Source organism: Rhinatrema bivittatum, chromosome 2, assembly GCF_901001135.1.
Source record: "Rhinatrema bivittatum chromosome 2, aRhiBiv1.1, whole genome shotgun sequence".
Taxonomy (NCBI): Eukaryota; Metazoa; Chordata; class Amphibia; order Gymnophiona; family Rhinatrematidae; genus Rhinatrema; species Rhinatrema bivittatum.
Window position 1 is genome coordinate 789,470,249 of NC_042616.1, and position 21,967 is coordinate 789,492,215.

General features: G+C 49.5%; 1 protein-coding gene across 1 annotated transcript in view; it reads right to left on the minus strand.

The window, feature by feature from the left end:
- The window catches only part of COL22A1 (collagen type XXII alpha 1 chain), a 791,008-nt gene that overhangs the window by 147,772 nt on the left and 621,269 nt on the right, over positions 1 to 21,967 (minus strand). The window contains exons 30-32 of the mRNA XM_029592071.1: positions 21,681 to 21,734; positions 20,997 to 21,038; positions 12,369 to 12,401 (exon numbers count right to left, since the gene is read on the minus strand). Of these exons, the coding sequence (XP_029447931.1) occupies positions 12,369 to 12,401; positions 20,997 to 21,038; positions 21,681 to 21,734 (129 nt within the window). The remainder of the gene's footprint in view (positions 1 to 12,368; positions 12,402 to 20,996; positions 21,039 to 21,680; positions 21,735 to 21,967) is intronic.

Genomic DNA, 21,967 nt, shown 5'->3' on the forward strand with positions numbered 1-21,967 from the left:
GTGCTCTGACACAGCATGCATGCTTTCTGGCAGGAGAGGAGGCAAAATGTCAGCTCCAGGAATTTACCTGAGCAACTGATGTGATTAGTCACCCAGGCAAATGCCTTTGAAAATCACCCTCATATTGATTGTTGTAGCACTATAGTACACTATTTCCTGACTCCATTTTTTCTATATTACCCATACAAGGGCAGGGTGAAAAACATAGTTGTTATTGCAAAGAAACCACAGGCAGGGCATGGTCAGGACAAATAAAAGCAGAAAGTCACATTTTGCTGAAAAACTCAAAGTGAATTAGGAATCAAGACAAATCTCTTGTAGACCAAAGACAGAAGGATATTTAGAAGTGGAAATATTTTTCCCCTTCCCTTTATGCAGAATTATTTTATCCCAGGAGCTCTTGGAAGTGGAATGAATAGTTCCACAATAAAATTAGAGTATAGTATGTGTAAAAGGAAAGCTCTATGTCTATGGTAATGTTCTACAGGCTGGCATTAATACTTTTTTGCTACCTTCACTGCTGAGTTCAAGGTATGTATTCCTGCTACTACCAAAAATACCACAGATGTGCAGATTACATAAAATCGTGGTCTATACTTTGATCATTCCAATTGTTAACTTTCTATTCTTTTAGGTACTCAAAGAATGGCATCTGCTATATTTAGTATTTATTTCACTGCTTCTTTCCCAAAAAAAAGCTGCTCTTGGGAGGAGCCCAAAGGAAAATTAGTTTCTTACCTGATAATTTTCATTCCTGTAGTACCACGGATCAGTCCAGACTGCTGGGTTTTGCGCCCCCCCCCCCCCCCAGCAGATGGAGACAGAGATGTTTTTAAAACAAAGCTCCACTTTATATAGGAGAGTGCCACCTACAGTCCAGCAGTATTACATAATGTCAAAGCATGATGGCTCCCTTAAGATACCATAACTATATACACTAACTCTTAAACTAGAAAAATGACAACCGGGTCACTGAACCCGTTTAAGATCTGAACCTGTAGAACCACTCGAGGATAATCAAACCAATTCTCTGCAGAAAAAATAAGAGCAGACTCTCCCCCACGATTATGACTCTGCTCGGGCGGGATTCTGGACTGATCCGTGGAACTACAGGAACGAAAATCATCAGGTGAGAAACTAATTTTTCTTTCCCTGTACGTACCCGGATCAGTCCAGACTGCTGGGATGTACCATAGATGATCTTACCTGGGATGGGTTCCAGAGAGGCCCGCTCAAAGCACACCTTCTCCAAATCCTCCCGATTCCTCAGCCTGCACATCCAACCGGTAAAGCCGCGCAAAAGTATGCAGCGACTTCCACGTAGCCGCCCTACAGATCTCCTGTGGGGAAACCAAGTGACACTCCGCCCAGGAGGCTGCTAGAGACCTAATAGAGTGGGCATGAGCCCAATTGGAAGAGGTCTACCTTGTAGCAAATATGCCGAACTGATAGCCTCCTTCAGCCAATGAGCAATGGTAGCTTTGGAAGCCATATGACCTCGTCAAGGACTATTCCATAGGACAAAAAGAAGATCAGACATCGAAAATTGTTAGTAACCTCCAAATACTGGAGTAATTCCCTGCGAACATCCAGCTTACATAACTCCCCGGCCAAAGGATCTGAACAGTCCAGGTCCCTGAAGGCTGGAAGCTCCACCAATTGATTGACATGAAAGGAAGACGCCACCTTCGGCAGAAAGGAAGGAACCATCTGCAAAGATACCCCCGAACCGGAGATCCGCAAAAAGGGTTTCCTACAGGAAAGAGCTTGGAGTTCGGACACTCTCCATGCCGAGGTAATGGCTACCAGAAAAATCACCTTCAAGGTAAGATCCTTCAGGGTCACCCTCTTTAAAGGCTCAAAAGGCGCAGCACACAAGGTTGTAAGCACCAAATTCAAATTCCAAGATGGACAAGGCTGTTTGACCGGAGGACGCAAGTGCTTTACTCCTCTAAGGAAACGAGCAACATCCGGAATCATCGCCAACGGCCCACCTAGTACCGAACCACGCAAACAACCAAGAGCTGCTACCTGGACTCGCAACGAACTGCATGACAAGCCCTTTGACAAACCATCTTGCAGAAAACATAGAATGTCAGACACTGAAGCTCGAATTGGCGAAACGTCTCCTTCTAGACACCAACATTCAAAAACTTTCCACACTCTGACTTATGCGAGATTAGTGGATGTCTTACATGAGCGAAGGAAAGTGGACACTACCGCTGGAGAATAACCTTTGCGACTTAGGCAGCGCCTCTCAAAAGCCTTGCCACTAGACAGAAGCGATCGACTTCTTCCAAACAAACGGGTACCTGGTGAAACAGGTCTGGGGTCTCTGGGAATTGTAGTGGACCCGCCACAGCTAGATTGAGGAGATCCGCGAACCACGGTCGCCTCGGCCATTCTGGGGCTACCAGAATGACTCGGGCAGGGTGATGTTCTATCCATCGGAGCACCCTGCCGAACAGCGGCCAAAGTGAAGATATGTATAGTAGCACACCCGTGGGCCACGGTAGTACCAGGGCATCTACCCCTTCTGCTCCCATTTCCAGGTGACGAGCGTACAACCTCAGAGCTTTGGCATTCTGAAACGTTGCCATGAGATCCATGCTGGGTCTGCCCCATGTGACGCAAATGCGCTGAAAAGCGTCATCCGCAACTCCCATTCGCCGGGGTCGAGATGGTGCCGGCTGAAGAAGTCCACTTGCACATTGTCCACTCCTGTGATGTGAGACGCCGCAAAGTTGACTAAGTGTTATTCTGCCCAGCTGATCAATTAATGAACTTCTACTGCCACCTGATGGCTTCTGGTTCCCCCTTGGCGGTTAATGTACGCCACCGTGGTCGCATTGTCTGTCAAGACCTGGACTGCTCTTCCTTGCAGAAGAGGACCAAACGCTTGTAATGCTAACCGCACTGCTCGGATCTCCAGCCGATTGATCAACCACTGAGACTCCTCGGGGGACCACAGACCCTGGACCGATTTCCTCTGGCACACTGCTCCCCAGCCGGAGAGACTGGCATCCGTGGTGACCACTGTCGAATCGGGTACTTCCAGGGGAACCCCATGGGATAGATTGTCCGACACCAGCCACCAAGCGAGACTGTCCCGCGCCGCCCCTGTAAGTGGCAGAGGAAGAAGAAACAGCTTGGATACTGGGTTCCACCGGAATAGTAATGCGTATTGCAAAGGCCCAGGGCACCAGCTCCAAGGTCAAGGTCATGGACCCGAGAACCTGTAGAAAGTCCCGAACCCTGGGAGTACTCTTGAGTAACAAGCCCCTCATCTGGTCTTGTAACTTGGAGATGCGTTCCATGGTAAGAAAAACTCATCTCTTCTGAGTGTCGAAAAGAGCTCCCAAATATTCCAAGGACTGAGAGGGTTCAAACCTGCTCTTTGATAGGCTGACCACCCAGCCCAGGACTGAAGAAGCTGTAGCACTCTGTGAATCGCGTCCCTGGCCAGCTTTTCTGATTTCGCTCGAATCAGCCAGTCGTCCAAGTAGGGATGAACCAGAAGACCTTCCCTCCGGAAATGGGCCGCCACCACCACCAACACCTTGGTGAATGTCCTGGGCGTGGTTGCCAGACCGAAGGGTAGAGCCCGAAACTGAAAATGCTGGCCCAGAACGCAGAACTGAAGAAATCTTTGGTGGTCCAGACAGATGCCTATGTGCAGGTAAGCTTCCGTAAAATCCAGCGACGCTAGAAATTCTCCCTTTCTTACCGAAGCAATGACCGACCATAGAGTCTCCATGCGAAAGCGAGGCACCTTTAGACATTTGTTCACGTTCTTGAGGTCTAGAATGGAATGAAAGGAACCTTCTTTCTTTGGCACCACGAAGTAAATGGAATAGCGACCTCCTTCTTCGTGCCTCTGGAGGAACTGGTACGATGGCTCTTAGTTGCAGAAGTCCTTGCAACGTGACCCGTACCGCTGCTCACTTTGAGGCATACCCGCAGGGGGAGACGAGAAACCGGTCCCAGAGCCAGCGTGCAAAATCTAAAGCGTAGCCTTGTTTATCACAGTCAGCACCCACTGTTCTGTAGTCACTTTGGCCCACTCCTCGAAAAACTGGGACAGTCTGCCCCTTATTGCTGGCACCGAAGAGTGGACTGGCGCCCCTTCATCGTGACGACTTTGCTTCCTGTGAAAGCTGAGCCAAACCGGTTCTGCCGAAGCTTCGGCCCTGAAACGGCTGGGACCAAGCCTGTTGCTTCACTGGCACTGGACGAAAGGAAGAACTGGGTGCCTTCGCTGGCCAATACCGCCGATTCCCTCTGAATCTGGCCCGTGACGAGAAGGAACCTCGAGAGTGAGGTCTGTCCTCCGGTAAACGGTGTACCTTATTTTCTCCCAGGGACTGGATCATATCTTCCAACACCTTTCCAAAGAGCAGTTTACCTTTAAAAGGCAGAGATCCAGCTGTGTCTTAGACGAGACGTCCGCTGACCAATTTCTTGGTCAGCCTCCGGGCGGAAACCGCCGATACCATGGATCTTGCCGACGTACGCAAGAGGTCATGGAAGGCATCAGCGCAGTAAGCCAGCGAAGACGCTAGATGTCCCGCCTGGGCAGCCTGTTGTGGATCTGGATCCGCTCCATCCGCTCCCGGCGGAATCTGGGGTTGAGAATCTGGATCTTCAGGATCCGAATCCTGCGATGAGGAGTCAGTACCCCCCCCCCCCCCCAAGGATTCCCTGTGCGGAGGGAACGCTTAGACTTGACCGGACCTGCACCCTCACGAGTCTTAGCACCCTTGCGAGCATGGGACCTGGTCCCCAAGGAGGCAGGCTTCCCCCCCTCCTGCAGTTTTCCTGCTTTTTTTGCCTTAAAAGCCTTATGCATATGAAAAGAAAATTATTACTTACCTGCTAATTTTCGTTCCTGTAGTACCATGGATCAGTCCAGACAGTGGGTTATGTCCCCAATCCAGCAGATGGAGTCAGCACAAGCTTTGAGGGGGCGTATCCATATATACTACTACCCCCTCTGCAGGAGTTCAGTATCGAGTATATCAAAGCCAGAGTAGAAACCCCCGAAGGATCAAGTTTGTGGAAACAGATAATGAAAACAATTGTAACCGCAACAAATAACTGCAAACATCCTACCAACTTGTAGGGAGCTGTGAAAAACAGCGAAAAGAAACGACTGTGAAGACACAGAACACTGCGAGCAAGAAGTAGCGCAGAGCTGAGCAGGATCAAGAACCCAAACGCGGTGGGCGTCTGGACTGATCCATGGTACTACAGGAACGAAAATTAGCAGGTAAGTAATAATTTTCTTTTCCCTGTACGTACCTGGATCAGTCCAGACAGTGGGATGTACCCAAGCTTCCCTAAATCGGGTGGGGTCCTGCGAGGCCTGCTCGGAGAACCTGCTCGCCAAAGTGTCCAGAGACCGAAGAGGCGAGGTGCAGACGATAGTGCCTCGAGAACGTGTGTAACGATTTCCAGGTGGCTGCCCTACAAATTTCCTGCGAGGATACCGAGCGAACCTCCGCCAGGAAGCCGCCTGAGAACGTGTAGAATGCGCTATGATTCCGGGTGGGGGAGTCCGACCCGACCCAATGTAGGAAGCAGCAATGCCGGCCTTCAGCCATCTGGCAATGGTAGTCTTCGAGGCCTGAGACCCCTTCTTAGGACCGGCCCAGAGTACGAAGAGATGGTCAGAGGTCCGGAACTCATTTGTAGCCTCCAGATAGAGGCGCAGAGTGTGCTTGACATTCAAGAGACGGAGAGACTTCGGCTCTGAGGAAGAGAAGGACGGCAACTCCACCGTCTGGTTCACATGGAATGCAGAAACCACCTTCGGAAGGAAGGAGGGAACGGTGCGAAGCGAAACTCCAGAGTCGGAGAAACGGAGATAGGGCTCTCTACACGACAGAGCCTGCAGCTCCGAGATGCATCGAGCGGAACAGATGGCCACAAGAAATACAGTCTTGAGAGTGAGATCCTTTATCGTTGCGCTGCGCAGTGGCTCGAACGGTGGTCCCGACAGGGAGCAAAGCACAGGTTAAGACTCCAGGAGGGACAAGGGTCCCGTAACGGAGGACGCATATGCTTGACACCCTTGAGAAAACGAGCAATGTCAGGATACTGTAGAAGAGAGCCCCCATCGCTCAACAGCGAGCCAAGGGCGGCCACCTGAACCCGTAGTGAATTATAGGTGAGCCCTTTTTCCACCCCCGCCTGTAGAAACTGAAGGATCTGAGGTACAGAAGCCTTAGCGGGTCTCGTGGCCTGGCTGGTACACCACAGCTCGAACATAGGCCGCCGACGTCGATGTCTTTCGTGCCCGCAATAGCATGGATACTACCGCCTCCGGGTAGCCCCGACGCCGGAGGCGGCGCCTCACAAAAGCCAGGCCGCAAGACAGAAGAGTTCTGCCTGCTCGAAAAATACCGGGCCCTGATGTAGGAGCTGGGGGAGGTGCCCCAGCCTGATTGGCCCGTCGATCACCAGCTGTAGCAGGTCCGCAAACCAGGGTCGCCTGGGCCATTCCGGGACGACGAAAACCACGGTCCCCTGATGGCTTTCTATTCTGCGGAGCATCCTGCCCACCAGGGGCCATGGTGGAAAAGCGTAGAGCAGAAGATGTGGCGGCCACGGGAGGACCAGGGCATCCACTCCCTCCGCGCCGCGCTCTCTCCGGCGACTGAAGAAGCGTGGAGCCTTGGCGTTGAGAGCGGACGCCATCAGATCCAAGTGGGGGGCCCCCCACCGATGGACGAGAAGTTGCATCGCTTTGTCGGAGAGAGACCACTCTCCGGGGTCCAGCAGTTGACAACTGAGGAAGTCCGCCTGGACGTTGTCCACACCGGTGATGTGCGAGGCCGCTAGCCGGACGAGATGACGCTCCGCCCATTGCATCAGCAGCGCCGCCTCGAGCGCGACCTGCGGGCTGCGCGTGCCTCCTTGTCGGTTGATGTAGGCCACGGTGGTACGTTGTCCGATAGGATTCTGACTTCCCGGTTCCGAAGAAGCGGGAGGAAATGTCGCAGAGCTAGCCGGACCGCTCTGGTTTCCAGACGGTTGATTGACCACTTCGCCTCCACCGTGGACCACGTCCCCTGCGTGGCGCTTCGATCGCAGACTGCACCCCAGCCTGCTAGACTGGCATCGGTGGTCACTACCACCCAATTTGGCAGATCGAGGGACACGCCACGGGCCAGGTTCGGCGGATCCAACCACCAGCCCAGACTGTCCCTGGCATTCTGCGGGAGCGGGAGAATCATCTGGTAGTCCTGCGATACTGGTTTCCAACGGGAGAGGAGTGCCCACTGTAAGGTCCTGATGTGCGCGAAAGCCCAAGGTACAAGGTCAATGGTGGACCCCATCACTCCCAGGAGTTGCAGGTAGTCCCAGGAGGTGGGCTCTGGTAATGCAGAGAACCGTCGTGTGTGATCCCGCAAGGATTGAGCTTTGTCCTGGCGCAGAAAAACTTTGCCCAGTAGGGTTTCGAAGGTCGCCCCCAAAAAAACCCAAGCGTTGCGAGGGCATGAGGGAGCTCTTGGAGAAGTTCACTACCCATCCCAGGGAATGTAGAAACCGTACTACTCGAGTCACCGCTGAGCGTCCATGATCGAATGACTTCGCCCAGAGGAGCCAATCGTCCAGATAAGGATGAACCAGGATGCCCTCCTTCCGGAGAGCTGCCGCCACGACTACCATGATCTTGGTGAAGGTGCGCGGCGCCGTCGCCAATCCGATCGGGAGAGCCGTGAACTGAAAATGCTGGTCCAGAATTTTGAAACGAAGGAAACGGTGGTGGTCCGGGCGGATGGGAATGTGCAGGTAGGCCTCCGTTAAGTCCAGGGAGGAGAGGAACTCCCCCCGATGCACCGCCGCAATCACTGACCGGAGCGTTTCCATGCGGAACCGGACAACTCGAAGGGATTTGTTGACTTCCTTGAGGTCTAGGATAGGCCGGAAGGAACCGTCCTTCTTTGGTACGACGAAATAGATGGAATAGTGGCCAGAGCCCACCTCTCCGAAGGGCACGGGCGCAATAGCGCCTATCTCCCGGAGTCTGTCCAGAGTCAGCAGCACCGCTCCTCTCTTGAGGTCCGAGCCACAGGGGGAAAAGATGAACCTTCCCTGCGGGGGGCGGACAAATTCCAATGCGTAGCCGTGTTTTATGGTATCCAGGACCCACTGGTCCGAGGTGATCCGTGCCCACTCCGCGTAGAAATACGTTAGTCGGTCCCCAATCCTGGGGACAGGGGAGTGGGCGAGACTGGCATCATTGTAAAGACTTGGTATAGGGGTTCCCGGTTCCGGGAGTAGTGCGTGCGGGCCGACGCCCACGAAAGGAGCGCGACCAGGGCTGAGACCTGGAGACGGATGACCGGGAGCCCGCCTGTCTGTATCCCCTGTAGCGCCGTTACGCTCTGGCTCTGGTCCGAGAAGAAGAAAATGCTCTGGATGGTCGAAACCTATCCTCCGGCAGCCGATGAACAGCGTTCTCCCCCAGGGACTTGATGATCTGGTCCAAATCCTCCCCGAAGAGGAACTTGCCCCTGAAGGGAAGAGAGCCCAGACTCGACTTAGAGGACGTATCAGCTGCCCAATTGCGTAGCCACAGTAGTCATTGTGCTGCCACTACCAAAACCATGGATCTTGCGAGGACCCGAAAAAGGTCGTACGAGGCGTCCGCCCCATAAGCCACTGCGGCTTCTAGCCGATCTGCATGGGCAGCCTCATCGGACGGCAGGTTCTGAGACGTGAGGGGTGAGACCTCGAAAACCCGCTTAAGGAAAACTTCCAACTTACGATCCTGTGTGTCCCGCAACGCCGCACCTCCCGTCACTGGGATAGTCGTCCTCTTCGTGACCGCCGACACTGCGGAGTCCACCTTTGGGACCTTGATGAGGTCCAGAAATCTTCGGGGAGCGGGTGCAGCTTTTCCATAGCCCGGCTGCTCTTCAGGGAGGCCTCCGGGGTGTCCCATTCCCTGGTGAGAAGTTGTAAAAACGAGTCATGAATGGGAAAAGCCCGAGCCCTCGGCCGGAGTGCCGCCAGGACAGGATCTCCCTTCCTTGAAGAAGTGACGACAGCGGGAGCTACTGGGGCAGGCGGGTCTGGTGGCGGGTCCAAATCTAATTCTTGGATGATCTGCGGGATGAGGTCGTCCAGCTCTTCCCTCTGGAAGAGGCGTAGGGTACGCGGATCATCCCCCTCCTGCGTGCCGTCCCCTTGTCCCCCGTCCGGGAGGTCAAGTCCATGTCCCGCTGGGTCTGGCACCGCCCCCAGTGCCGCGGGCGTGGATCGGACCCGGGTAGGGAGGCGGGAGGCCCCCACTCCCGGAGGGTCGGGGGGGGCCGGCGTCGAGGGCGACATCCGAGGGATCTTAGGAGGGGGGGTCCCACAGGTGCTTCCAGCCCCTGCAGATAAGCGGTATGCATGAGCAGGATAAACTCCGGAGAGAACCCCGGCCTGCTCGGGTGCGCTTCGGGGGGCGGCGTGGTTCCTGCTCCCTGGCTCTGGGTGCTTGGTTCCTGCACCAAAATCGGGGGAACACCCCCGCTGGTAGAGTCCTCCAGGGATCCGTTCTCCCTCGTGGCCTCCAGGGATCCGTTCCCCCTCGTGGCCTGCGCCTCAGGGCGCTCAGAATGTAAAATGGCCGCCGTTCCCGCCAAAAATGGCGGAGTGGCCGGCCCGTGCCGCCCGGGCAAAAAAGAGAAATCAGTCAGGGACTGTGAGGTACCTTCCCCCCCGGGAAGGCATCGTGCACAGATGCCCTCCTGGGAAATCCGGGACCCCGGGTCTCCGCAGGCCGCACAGCGGGACGGCCGCGGCATCGGGATCGCTGTAGGAGAAAAGAAAAAGCCACGGGTGGGGCCACGCGCACAAAAGCGCCGCTGCGGGGGGGCCCGGTCGGCCCGCACTGCCTGCTGTCCGAAAATAGAGGAGGGTGCCGCGGGGGGGCCTTCCCGGCCACACGACCCGCCCCAGACATCTTTCCCTAAATGGCTCAGCAGCCCATGAGGAGCTGTAAAATGGCCGCGGATGAGGGAGTAAAGAGCGAAGAGGCTGGCTCCACCGGCTTTCACAGGCACCGGGGGCTGAGCTGTGAAGGAAAAAAACTACAAAAGAAAAACAAACTTACCCCTGGCTGCAACGAGAAATAAACAGCAAGGCCGCAGAGAAGAGACAAGGAAGATAAGCCACTCCCCAGAAGTTGAAAGAACTCTGCCTTTTTTTTTTTTTAACTTAATACAAACTTGATACAAACTTGATCCACAGAAAAAGACAACAACAAGCCATAATCAAGCAAGAAAGTGAAGAAAAAGGAAAAGGAGGGGAAGCCTGATTCCCCTACTCGCATCTGCTGGAGTCAGAAGATACTGAACTCCTGCAGAGGGGGTAGTAGTATATATGGATACGCCCCCTCAAAGCTTGTGCTGACTCCATCTGCTGGATTGGGGACATAACCCACTGTCTGGACTGATCCAGGTACGTACAGGGAAATGAAGGATGAATCAGAGGAGGAGTCAGAAGTCCCCTCAGGACTGTCCTCAGTGTCGGGGGAAGCAGGCAGCACCAATTCCCTGTCTTCAGGGAGCCTCGGCTGAGGAGAAATCTGAGGAGGAAAACCCCCCTTCCTCATGGCAGCCTGAGTAGCAGAGCGGAACGTCTGTAAAATGGCCTCCATTCCCGCGCTCAGCTGAAAAAGATCAGATGCAGGCTAAACAGCATAGCTGTCACTGAAGGGATTCGTGCCGACTTAGTTTTCAGCCCTTTTTTGGATTTTCCTGCACCCAAGGAGGCCTCTCCTCATGGCAGACATGCTGCACACACTCCCTCATTGGAGAGCCGCACACGCGACATGTGGTCGACCGCGGCATCGGAGGAGCCGGCAAGGGCACAAACAGGACACAAAAACCTAAAAAGCACCCCCCCCCCCCCCGATGGTCAAAACGTGGTGAACTACCCCTCCCCACTCCACGATGAGAGGAAGGAGAGGACGATGGCCCAAAATGAAAGTAAAAAAATCACAAACTTTTTTTTTTTTTAAAGTTAGACTTACCTGAAGTGGTCCAGGGTGCTGATCTATCTGGGTGGAGTGAGCCGGGCTCCCCGGTATCGTATCCACGCTGCCTAAGGTGAACAATTGGGTCCTCAACCCTCGTTGGCAGCCGCCTTGAACCAGCAGGGGATGGCCCTCTCAGGACCTTACCTATCCTCTGGGAGTCTGACCACTGAATCGTTGAATTGCTCAAGTCTTTTTCTTTTTTTTTTAAGAAACCAATTCACTAATTTTTTCCCACACAACTATGCACTAATTCTATCTTAAACAAATTCAAACCTCTGACCAGACTGTAGATTTTGCACCTCCACCATCTGCTTGGAGACAGAGTAATACTGCCAAACTGTAGATGGCACTCTCCTATATAAGGCGGAGCTTTGTTTAAAAACATCTCTGTCTCCATCTGCTAGAGGGGGGGGGGGGGGGGCGGGATTATGCAAGGAGATAAAAAAGGAAGTTGTTAATCCCTACCTGTCTTTATGTTGGTAGGGGTTTACTTATAAAGAGTTGGAGCGCAATGCTCACCCAGCCCTTTGGCATTCTGGAGCCTTTTTAATCCATAAGAGCCAAAGGCAACCCCAAGGTCCAGTGCAACCTCTTAAAAATGATCTTTGGCCAGTTGCCATTTCTGACTGTGTGTTAAATGATTTTACACAGAGGCCCATTCCACGTGGCCCATTTTTCTGAAGACTCTTTCCTCCGCCTGCTTTAGGTGTTGTGAGAAACCTTTATCAAGCCCTCATTTAGATTTTATTTGCTTAGAATTTCTTTTTTCTTTCTCACATGTGTATTTCCTTTGCACCTCTCCATCATGCCTTTTCACGTTTATTGCTGCCTTCTCACTAGACCTTCTGAAAGTCTTTTCTTTTAATGGGACAAGGTACTTGAAAGAGAGCAGTAGAGTTTCTAGGCCATCATGAAAATCAACCTTTTACTGAATTTAATCCCGTATTCTTCTGAAGAGGAAAATAGTGAAAATTAATTCTCTTCAGTGGGGGGGCGTTTGACATCTCTCCATGGAGATAAGTATTCAACCTATTATCAGCATGGCCTACACTGCTCTTCCCACTGATAACCATCTTCCATTCTTCCTTGTGAAAATGGCTTTATAATTAGCACATTAACCACTTCTTTACAGGGCTTCCACATTTGGATGCAGCATTACCACATAATCCTGGCTACCCGTTACCATGACAACTGCTTTCCAAACTGATTTTGAAGGCAAGGGCCTTGAGTCACACATCAGCCAAGCACCTCCACACAGGGCACACAAACACCTGGCTCCTTTTTCTTACCAGCAGTGGGGTAAGTCAAAGCTTCATTTGACACTACTTACTGGCGCACCAGGCTCTGCAACCACTGTTTCTGCCTAAAAAGAAGAAAAAAAAATAGAAAGACAAATGAAGAAACAGTGGAATGAATTACAATAGACAAATGGATACAAAAATGATTACACAATTGCTGCAGCAGGTAAAGGATCTCTTGGTTCACTCATTCTGCTCAGGGACCCCGCCCAATCATTGGCTATGTCCCTCCCTTCCTAGCACCTCTGGATCTGTCTCAAGCATGCTTGAAATATGTCACCATTTTGGGGAAGCAGCTCCAGGCACTCGTGTTTTCTCAGTAACGCTGTAAGTCTTTGCATGTCTTCTGAATTCCCCCCCCCCCCCCCCTCCAGCTTCATATCATAAACATGGACAAAACCAAGAAGAAAACTGAGCACAACGAGAACTGGGACAACATAATTGCCAACCCTTGAACTGAAGATGGCGCTTGATGATGATGATGATGGTGGAAAAGCCTGTGCCTATCTACCTGGAATGGTAAAGGTCCAAAACAGAGAGACCACAAAGTGGACTTGCAGATACTGCTGGCATGGCTGCTTCAATGGGTGGTGAGATTGATCAGCATGGAGCAGAGGCTGAGCTTTGGTACACTCACCGATATTACAAGGAGGAAGTAATAGGGGCATCAGAAAAGTTTGGCTACACTCTTCAGCTAGTGGCGACAAGAATAAAGAGCACTTCTACATGTGATCTAGCTTGCACAGTTAACAGCTGGTAGACCTCCTTAGTACAAAGACTGCAGATAAGAGGAAGGAATAGAGAGAACCAGTAGAGTAAGCAGGGGCACTTCAGCAGACTTGGTGGGCCAAAGAGAGTCATCTCCTGATATAACATTCTAGGTACTCTAAAATGTAATAGCAGGGATACAAAAGCAAAGTGAATTCAATCCACAGCAAACCTGAAGCTGCCATTGGGGACCTCCAAAACTTTAGTGATGCTAAACTGAACTGGATAAATCAGATGTCGCAAGAGAAAAATTGCTATGCAGACATAAAAATGATTGCATACAAGGTATTACAAAACAATAATCCTCCTCTGGTTTTTGAAGAATCACCTATTTTCTTCAACAACTCTCTTCATGTGAAAGGAGCACATTTTCAGGGCTGTGGCATGTACTAGCAATGACACAAATGAAGCCCTGAACTAACTGAACCAGACTTTGCCTGGTAGTGTGTGTGTGTTTGGGAGGGGGGGGGGAAATCACAGTATCCTTCTTGGCACTCTGTATTCAACAAGAGGTGTTTTCCTGTCACACAGGAGATGGGATTTGTATGGGAACAGGGAGTCCAAGATATGGAGATAAAGAGCCGGATTTAAAGGCTGGGCCAACGTAGGGTTAAAAAATACAAAATGCATTCAAGTCAGTATGTTTGCACACTTTTAAAATGGCACACTTTCTCCTCAATGATTTCATTTCCTACAGCTATGATGAAACAAAAGCTTGGTTCAAAGAAGACTGTAAGATTCTTGATCCCAAGAGATACATTTAAGGACTGGGCCAAAGTTCCCCATAGGACAATCTTCAAAGCCCTTTGCCCAGGTAAGTAGTGATTTTCTTGGGAGTTCTGGCTGCCTGTAAACTACCCTCACTCAATCCAATTACAAACACATGCAGGATTCCACAGCGCAGAGAGAGGGGAAGTGCTTCTAGGGGCTTATTTAAAAGGAAGTTTGGAAAATAACAGATGTAGATTGGATTTTCAAATCCAAAGGCAGTTTCATAGCAAAAGTTTGCCTGCAGAAAGTAAAATTGGTTCTTATCGGCTAATTTTCATTCCTGGAATTCCACAGATCAGTCCAGATTCTTGGGTTTTGCCTCCCTACCTGCAGGTGGAGACAGAGAAAAGTTTCACTGACACAGCCATATAACCTAGTGTGCCACCTGCAGTCCCTCAGTATTGACCTGTACCCAAGCCAAGATGACAACCATTCATCCAAACACTAATAATCAAGAATCTCAACTCCCACAACTAGCAGGAGAAAGGTAAAGTTGCAAATAAAATGGAAACTTGTTTCCAGAAAGCAAAGTAAAAACAGCATTGAGCCCAACAACAACTCTGTAATATGTACAAATTATCAGTATGAGTGGTGGACTCCCCACCCCTCCCCAAATGATCTGGAGTATTTCAGGCACGAAAATTAGCAGGTAAGAACCAATTTTCTTTTCCTGTTCATACCCCAGATCAATCCAGACTCCTAGGATGTACAAAAGCTCCCCTAAATAGGGTGGGACCTCAAGAGTCCCGCTTGTAGAACACTCTCTCCAAAGCACATGGAATCCGAAGCTCTGACATCTAAGCGACAAAGTGTGTAATGACTTCCATGCAGCCACCTTTCTTGCAGGGATTCTTATTGAGACTCAGCCCACAAGGTCATCTGAGAACAAGTCGAAACAGTCCTTACAAATATAAATCAAGTCAATAGCCTCTTTCCACCAACATGCAAATCATAGCTTTAGAAGCTGTACACCCTTCTTTGGGCCATTCCGCAACCCAATAGAGGTGATCCATCCTTTGGAAATCATTAGTAACTTTAAGATAACTTAACAATGCTCTCTTCACATCCAAGTCTGAAGCTTCTTTGCATGAGGCGAGGACAAACCAAAAAGTCAGAAGTTCCACATTCTGACTAAGATGGAACGCTGAAACAATCTTGGGCAGAAAAGAAAATATTGAACATAAAATGATACCTCAGAATCCAAAATCTAAAGAAAAAAATCTTGACACGACAATGCCTGAAGTTCCAAGACTTTCCTGGCTGGACAAGGAGCCACCAGAAAAACCACTTTCAGAGTCAAGTCCTGTATAGTTGTTCCCATCAGCGGTTCAAACGGAGCCTAAACACCAAATTAGGTTTCTAAGGAGGACAGAGCTTGCTCACTGGAGAACACAAATGTTTTGCACCTCGAAGAAAATGCATCACATCCAGAAGCACGGACAGATGATATCCCTGCACCTTACTCCAAAGACAGCCTAAGACTGCTACCTGCAGTTTTAGAGATTCAGCCAGATGCCTAACCAAACCCTCTTAAGAAAGGTCAAAATATGGAACACTGTAGCCAGCATAGGCTGTACCCCGTTAATGATACATCAGGACTCAAAGACCCTCCAAATCCTCACATACGCCAAAATGTGAAAGGTAGCTTGGCTTGCAAGTGGTAAAAACCTCTTCAGAATATCCCCTCTGTCTCAGACATTTCCTCTTAAAATCCAGGCCGTGAAACAGAAGTGAGCTGCTGGATCTGAAAATATTGGGCCCTGGCAAAGAAGGTTAGACAGAAGGTCAGACAGATAGCCTAGTCTTGGTGACCAATCTATTGCAATGTTGACCAGATCTACAAATCACGTATGACGTGGCCATTCCAGAGCCACCAGAATCGCGTTGCTCGGATTCTTCTCTATCCGCTGTAATACCTTGCCCACCAGTGGCCATGGATGAAAAATCATAACGACAAATGCCTCAAGGCCATGGTAGAACCAGAACATCGAATACTCCTGCCCTATGATCTCTCGCAGGCTATAAAACCAAGGCGCTTTGGTGTTTTATCTGGATGCCATTAAATCTATGTGGGGAAACCCCCTGGCAGTTGCAAAATAGACACATCACTGTCTCCAACAGCATAAGAACATAAGAAAATGCCATACTGGGTCAGACCAAGGGTCCATCAAGCCCAGCATCCTGTTTCCAACAGTGGCCAATCCAGGCCATAAGAACCTGGCAAGTACCCAAAAACTAAGTCTATTCCATGTTACCATTGCTAATGGCAGTGGCTATTCTCTAAGGGCTAGATTTTAAAAGCCCTGTACGCCGGCGCGCCTATTTTGCATAGGCCGCCAGCACGCGCAAAGCCCCGGGACGCGCGTAAGTCCCAGGTCTTTGTAAAAGGGGCGGGAGGGAGCGTGTACGTTCTACCATTCTCCGGGGCCTAGCTTTCGCTGGCTGTGAAAATCTGCTCGCACATTGTCCACCCCAGCTATTTGAGACCTCCAGTCGCTCCAAGCGTTGTTCTGATCACAGAATAAACTACTGGGCCTCCTGAACCATCGCCTACCTCTTGATTTCTCCCTGCTGGTTGATGTAGATCACTGTTGTTGCATTTTCTGACAGAATGGTTACATAATTGCAGCAACACGTACCATACCTACCGCTCTTGTCGCTACACGATTGATAGACAATGTTTCAAATGGCAGGAATAAGCCACCAAGACTGTCTCTGCCTTCCTCCTAGAGTGGGAGGGGCAGATGAAACTCCTCCAATAACAGATCCCACTGGGAGAGAAGAGCTCCCTGAAGAGGCCTCATAAGTGCAAATGCCCAAAGCACCAGTTACAACATTGTTGTCACAGAGCCCAGTAGTTGCAAATAGTCCTAGACTCTAGGCACTGAACTCTCCAACAGGTGACGAATCTGACCCTGCAATCTCAACAATTTCTGGGCTGTGAGAAATACTGTTCCTTCCCATGTGTTGAATCAAGCTCTTAGATACTCCAGGATTTGTGAAGGAATGAGATAGTCCAACCAAGACATCTTAGAAGCAGCAGTACACATTGTACTGAATGCAGACAGAGGTTCTCCAACTTTGCTCAAATGAACCAGTCGTCCAGGTACAGAAGCACTAACATGCCTTCTCGACTGAGGATTGCTGCTACCATCACCTTCACTTTGGTGAACGTACGCGAAACCATTGCCAATTTGAAAGGAAGGCCCTGAAACTGAAAATGTTTCTCTAGTATCATGAACTGCAGAAAACTCTGGTGCTCTGGTCCAATGGGTATGTGCAGATATGCCCCTGACAAATCAAAAGACACCAAGAACTATTCCTTGCATACCACCACTATGACAGGTCTCAGTCTCCAAGCGGAAATGAGGAACCTTTAGAGCTGCATTTATTTTCTTTAAATACAAAATCGGCCGATGACATTCCCTCCTTTTTTCTTGCACCATGTCTGGCATGGGGTACACAAGGGGAAACGATGCTGCAAACCACTCGTTTTGGCTGAGCAATTCTAACATGTAGCCATCTCACATCACACTGAGGACCCACTGGTCTGTAGTAATTTTGGCCCACTCCTTGTAAAAAACCATTAAACCTCCTCTGATGGTCTGAAAAGCAGAGTGGACCTTCCTCACCGCATTGTAAGGAACTTGTAGCCCCATTTTCCAGACCAGGGCTGTCTGAGGATTACTTGTGGCGACCCTGAATGCACTGTCCCCCAGGTCTGCGCTCTGCCTGAGCCCTGCCTCTGAGATGACAAAGAACCTTCATTCTGGAAAAATGTTTTATTGTCCCAGAAGTGAGCCCAAGCGGGAAAAGAAAAGACCTTCGGGCTTGCATTCTGGTAGCTTATGCCTTTGAACTCTCCCAGATGCTTTCCTATCTGCTCCAAACGTCTCCAAAAAGAGCTTGCCCTTGAAAGAAAGAGTCCCGACTGAGATTTGGACCAAACATTCGCTGACCAGTTTCACAACCAAAGTAACCTTCTAGCTGACACTGCAAACATCATAATTCTGGAAGATTTTCTAATCAGATCATACAAGGCATCAGACCTCATATATCATGGCCCCATATGCCACAGCTGCTTCTAAACGCTGTGCCTGCATTGCTGCTGCCACTGATACCAAATGCATCCCTTGCAAATGCTGGACCCAGTGCAGGTACGCCCTCTGCATCAAGCTGCTGCAACCTGCAGCCCTTATTTTCAGGGCTGAGACCTTAAAATCTTTCAATCCTGCACATTTCTTAATGCAGCAGAGCCCTCTACTGGAATGGTGGTCTTCTTAGGCACTGCAGACTCTGAAGTGTCTACCTTTGTCCAATATCTACTCTGGTAGCGAATCCAATGCTCTAACCTTTAAGCTGGACTCACGGGTGTCCCATTCTTGAACCACCAGTTTTCTGACCAGCTAAAGAAAAGGAAAAAGCTTTCACTGGTCCCTCTCAATCCTTCCAATATGGGATCTGCCCTCTCCAGGACAGATTTCTCCCATGAAATACCAAACTCCTTTAGGACTTAAGGACTAAATCGCCAGAGCTCCTCCTTGCAGAAAAGATGCACCTCCTTAGAGTCATCCTCCTTAGCAACTGGACACCTATCTGGTCCTTTGTCAGGATCAGCCTCATTTTGTGCCGACTCCGCTCTTGGGGAATCCTCCACTGCAGCATCGGAATCCTCCGAATCCTCAGTAACCCTCTCGAGACTATTTGGATGAGGTGAAAGACCGAAAATCCACTAGTCGTTGACTGCTTTCTTTTCGCCAACTCGGGTCTCTTCATCGCCGAGAATCATTGGAGGACCAGGACCAGGGCTGAGGGATAACATCCCCCACTGCTTACCTTGTGCATAAGCAACACAAAACTGCTGAGTAAAAAAAAAAATAAAAAATCAGAGTTATCTGAATCTTGATCCAGAGAAAACTCCTCTGAACCAGAGCTTCTTTGCCCCTCCCCGGGATCATATACTGCTGGCAACAACTGCACTGGGGAACCCTCTGCATCTTCCATCGATTCTGCCGGCCCAGGAAGGGAAATCAAAATGGCCACCGTTCCTGCATTGACAGGGAAAGCCACAGCATGAGAGCCTGACACCCACGGAGCTAATTTAAGTTTCAGGTCCACACTCAGCTGCTGCATTGAGCCCTCCCTGCCTGAAATGCAGCGGATATGTAAACTGGCTCAAGAAAGACATGATCAGGAAACCCCCCCACTATCAGCAGGACGAGCCATGCTCCATGCCAACCACGTGGCACCACCAGCCATGTGCTGATCACTGACTGCAGGAAAAACAGAAGAGACCCCAAAAACGGCTATAAAAGCTTTAGAGGGCAGTTATGCTTGCCGCTAGCATCTCCACCAGAGACTAGGCACTGCAAGTAGTATAAACAGCATTTCTCTATTTAAAAAAAAAAAAAAAGGAAAAAAAGCAACTTTAATGCCGCTGCCAGCCCCAACAATAGAAGAAAGTACAATACTTTCCTGCTTAGCCGAGATGTTAGGAAGCAAAGTTGACAGCGCCTATCAAAGCTGCTTTGTGAAGGGTGAGGGATCTGGACTACCAGATATACACCCTCACGGGATCCAAGACTGTGCTTCAACGAAGGACTACCAACTACCTGCTCGTCCACCTCAAGCTAGGTGGGGGTGGCCCCCCCAGGCCCTAAAAACCCCCTGGGAAGAACTGGAAACGTCTTTTCTTAATCTGAAATCTTCTTTTCCTGTTTTGTTTTGTTTTGTTATACTCCACACTGCAGGTTTTACACCACTGCCATCTGCTGGAGACAGAGAAATACTGAGCGACTGCAGGTGGCGCACTAGGTTATATGGCAGTGTCAGTGAAACTTCTCTCAATTTGCTGGTAGGGAGGCAAAACCTAGGAGTCTGGACCGATCTGAGGGAAGAACAGGAAAAAAGCAGCTGCATAATTTGGATCTGTGGCAATTTCCAAAGGGAAGGAAGGCGTGCCGGCTCACTTTGGAAAATTACAGTCTGCAGGACTGTCCAGCTAGGCCAGTGGTTGAAACATTTCCCCCTTCCCCACACCACCATGGTCTTTTTGCTTAAGGGCTTGCTTGCACTGGACCTTTATCTCTTCCAGAAATTGAAGGAAATGAAATCCTCAGACTGATGCTGCGCTGTTTCAAAGCTGCGCCTGAAAAGTTATCTGTTACTTTCTTTTTTTTATTAAACATTTTTCCTGATCTGTATGCCTGACCCCAAGAATCCCTCACTTTAACTCATTTAGCCAAATATGGGTGAATATACGATTTTAGATATTATAGGCCAGGGGTAGGCAACTGTGGTCTACGAGTGTTGCAAGTCAACTGGGGTTTCAAGTTATCTATACTGAATGTTCATGAGATGGATTGTATGCGTTCCCGCTCCATTGTATACAAATGCTTCTCATGCATATTCCTTGTGGATATTCTGAAAACCCAACTACCTTGCAGCACATGAGGATCAAAACTTCCCCACCCCTTTTCTAGGCTAAGGATCTGTCACTTTCACGCATTTACAGGGACACAGTCAAAGCTTTGATTTCAGTTCCACTGATGCAGAAGAGTCACACAGTATTCTGTGACATCAAAAAGCCATTGCCTCCAATGACAACTCGCAGGGAACAATGACTTCTGGCAGGGATTGCTTCATATCACATAAGGGTAAATGCTCAAAGGCTTAGACGGGATCTGTGTAGGTAAAAATAAGAGTGACGTGAATCTACATAAGGGGATTTTCAGCTGCCTAAAAGTGCACACATATTTTCACTATTACATAAACTATGCCAATGCTTTCACTACTGCATAAACTACATACGTACTTTCACTACTATGTGGATACTTTCATTATTACACAAACTACATGGGTGGGTTCTGTTTGAATATCAGGTTGGCTTGTGTGGGCTGAAAAGAATACGCATGCTTCTGTTGTATTGAAAACGGAGTCCATAACATCAGGACAAACCTACTATTGGTGTAAGGCACTGACACAGTTAGGTATACTTAATTTGAGGTGGAGGCTAATGTTAGTTCTCAATTGAACCCTGAGTGCCAAATCTTGGATTCTACACTTTCTTATCATTTGAGTTATTCAGTGTATGCCAGGTAATAAGATTTCTGGCTACTTACGGTTCCTGCTGCGCCCGGAGGACCGGCCGGACCAGTTTCCCCCTGTATATCCAACAGAGACGGACCATTAGCACACAGGATACAGTGCAGACAATTAAATAAAAAAAAACAGTAACCATAAAGATTAAAAAAAAATACTCCACAGTTGTCATGGAAATGAGACACGCATGAGCTATTTGATAAAAGGGGTCATTTTCATACTCTCTGCAGAGCTTGGAGTTTCCCTTTCAAAATGCAGGCTGGGCTGCTTTGTAATCATGGACTTTGCACCTACTTTGGAGCAGATTCAAAGTAAGTACATTGAAGGGCTCCGTCCTCTGTTTCTGGCTGGTAGTGCAATTTAGTGATCAGAGCACAGAGCTAGGACAACTGGAAAACCAGTTCAAGTCCCCTATCTGGCCTTCACTGTGTGACCGCAAGCGAGTCATTTAACCTGCTCAAACGTTGACTCTATGCTGTGTGCAGAGGGGTCTTTGCAAGTAGGTGAATTATCTTGTACGGCACTGGGTATATAAACAATTATTACTACTATTTCTTAATAAGTTAAGAGCTACTAATTCTTAAAAACAAGCAAGTGCAATAAATTCTCTGGGTGACAGTCTGCATTGGCAATGCAGTATAGCGATCCTTATTTGGTTGTTTTACAGAGATCAAAGCTTGAAGAAAACACTACAACAGCCACACCTTTTGACCTTTGTCACCTTTGAATCCAGTAAGTCCAATTTGTCCCCTTTCACCCTGCACGAAAAAAAAAAAGTGAGAACAGAAAGGAGAGTGTGGATTAAGATCGTTATTTATCAACAGAAGAAATTATGTTCCGCACAATATCCTCAGCTCTGCCCCGAGGAACACCGCCGCTCGGTCGACAAACTTACGTGCAAATAGGACATACATGCGGGCAAGTTTTTAGAAGTCTATTTCTGTAGGCAATGCACTCCTCCTGTGGACATGCTTTTGAAAATTAACCTCCT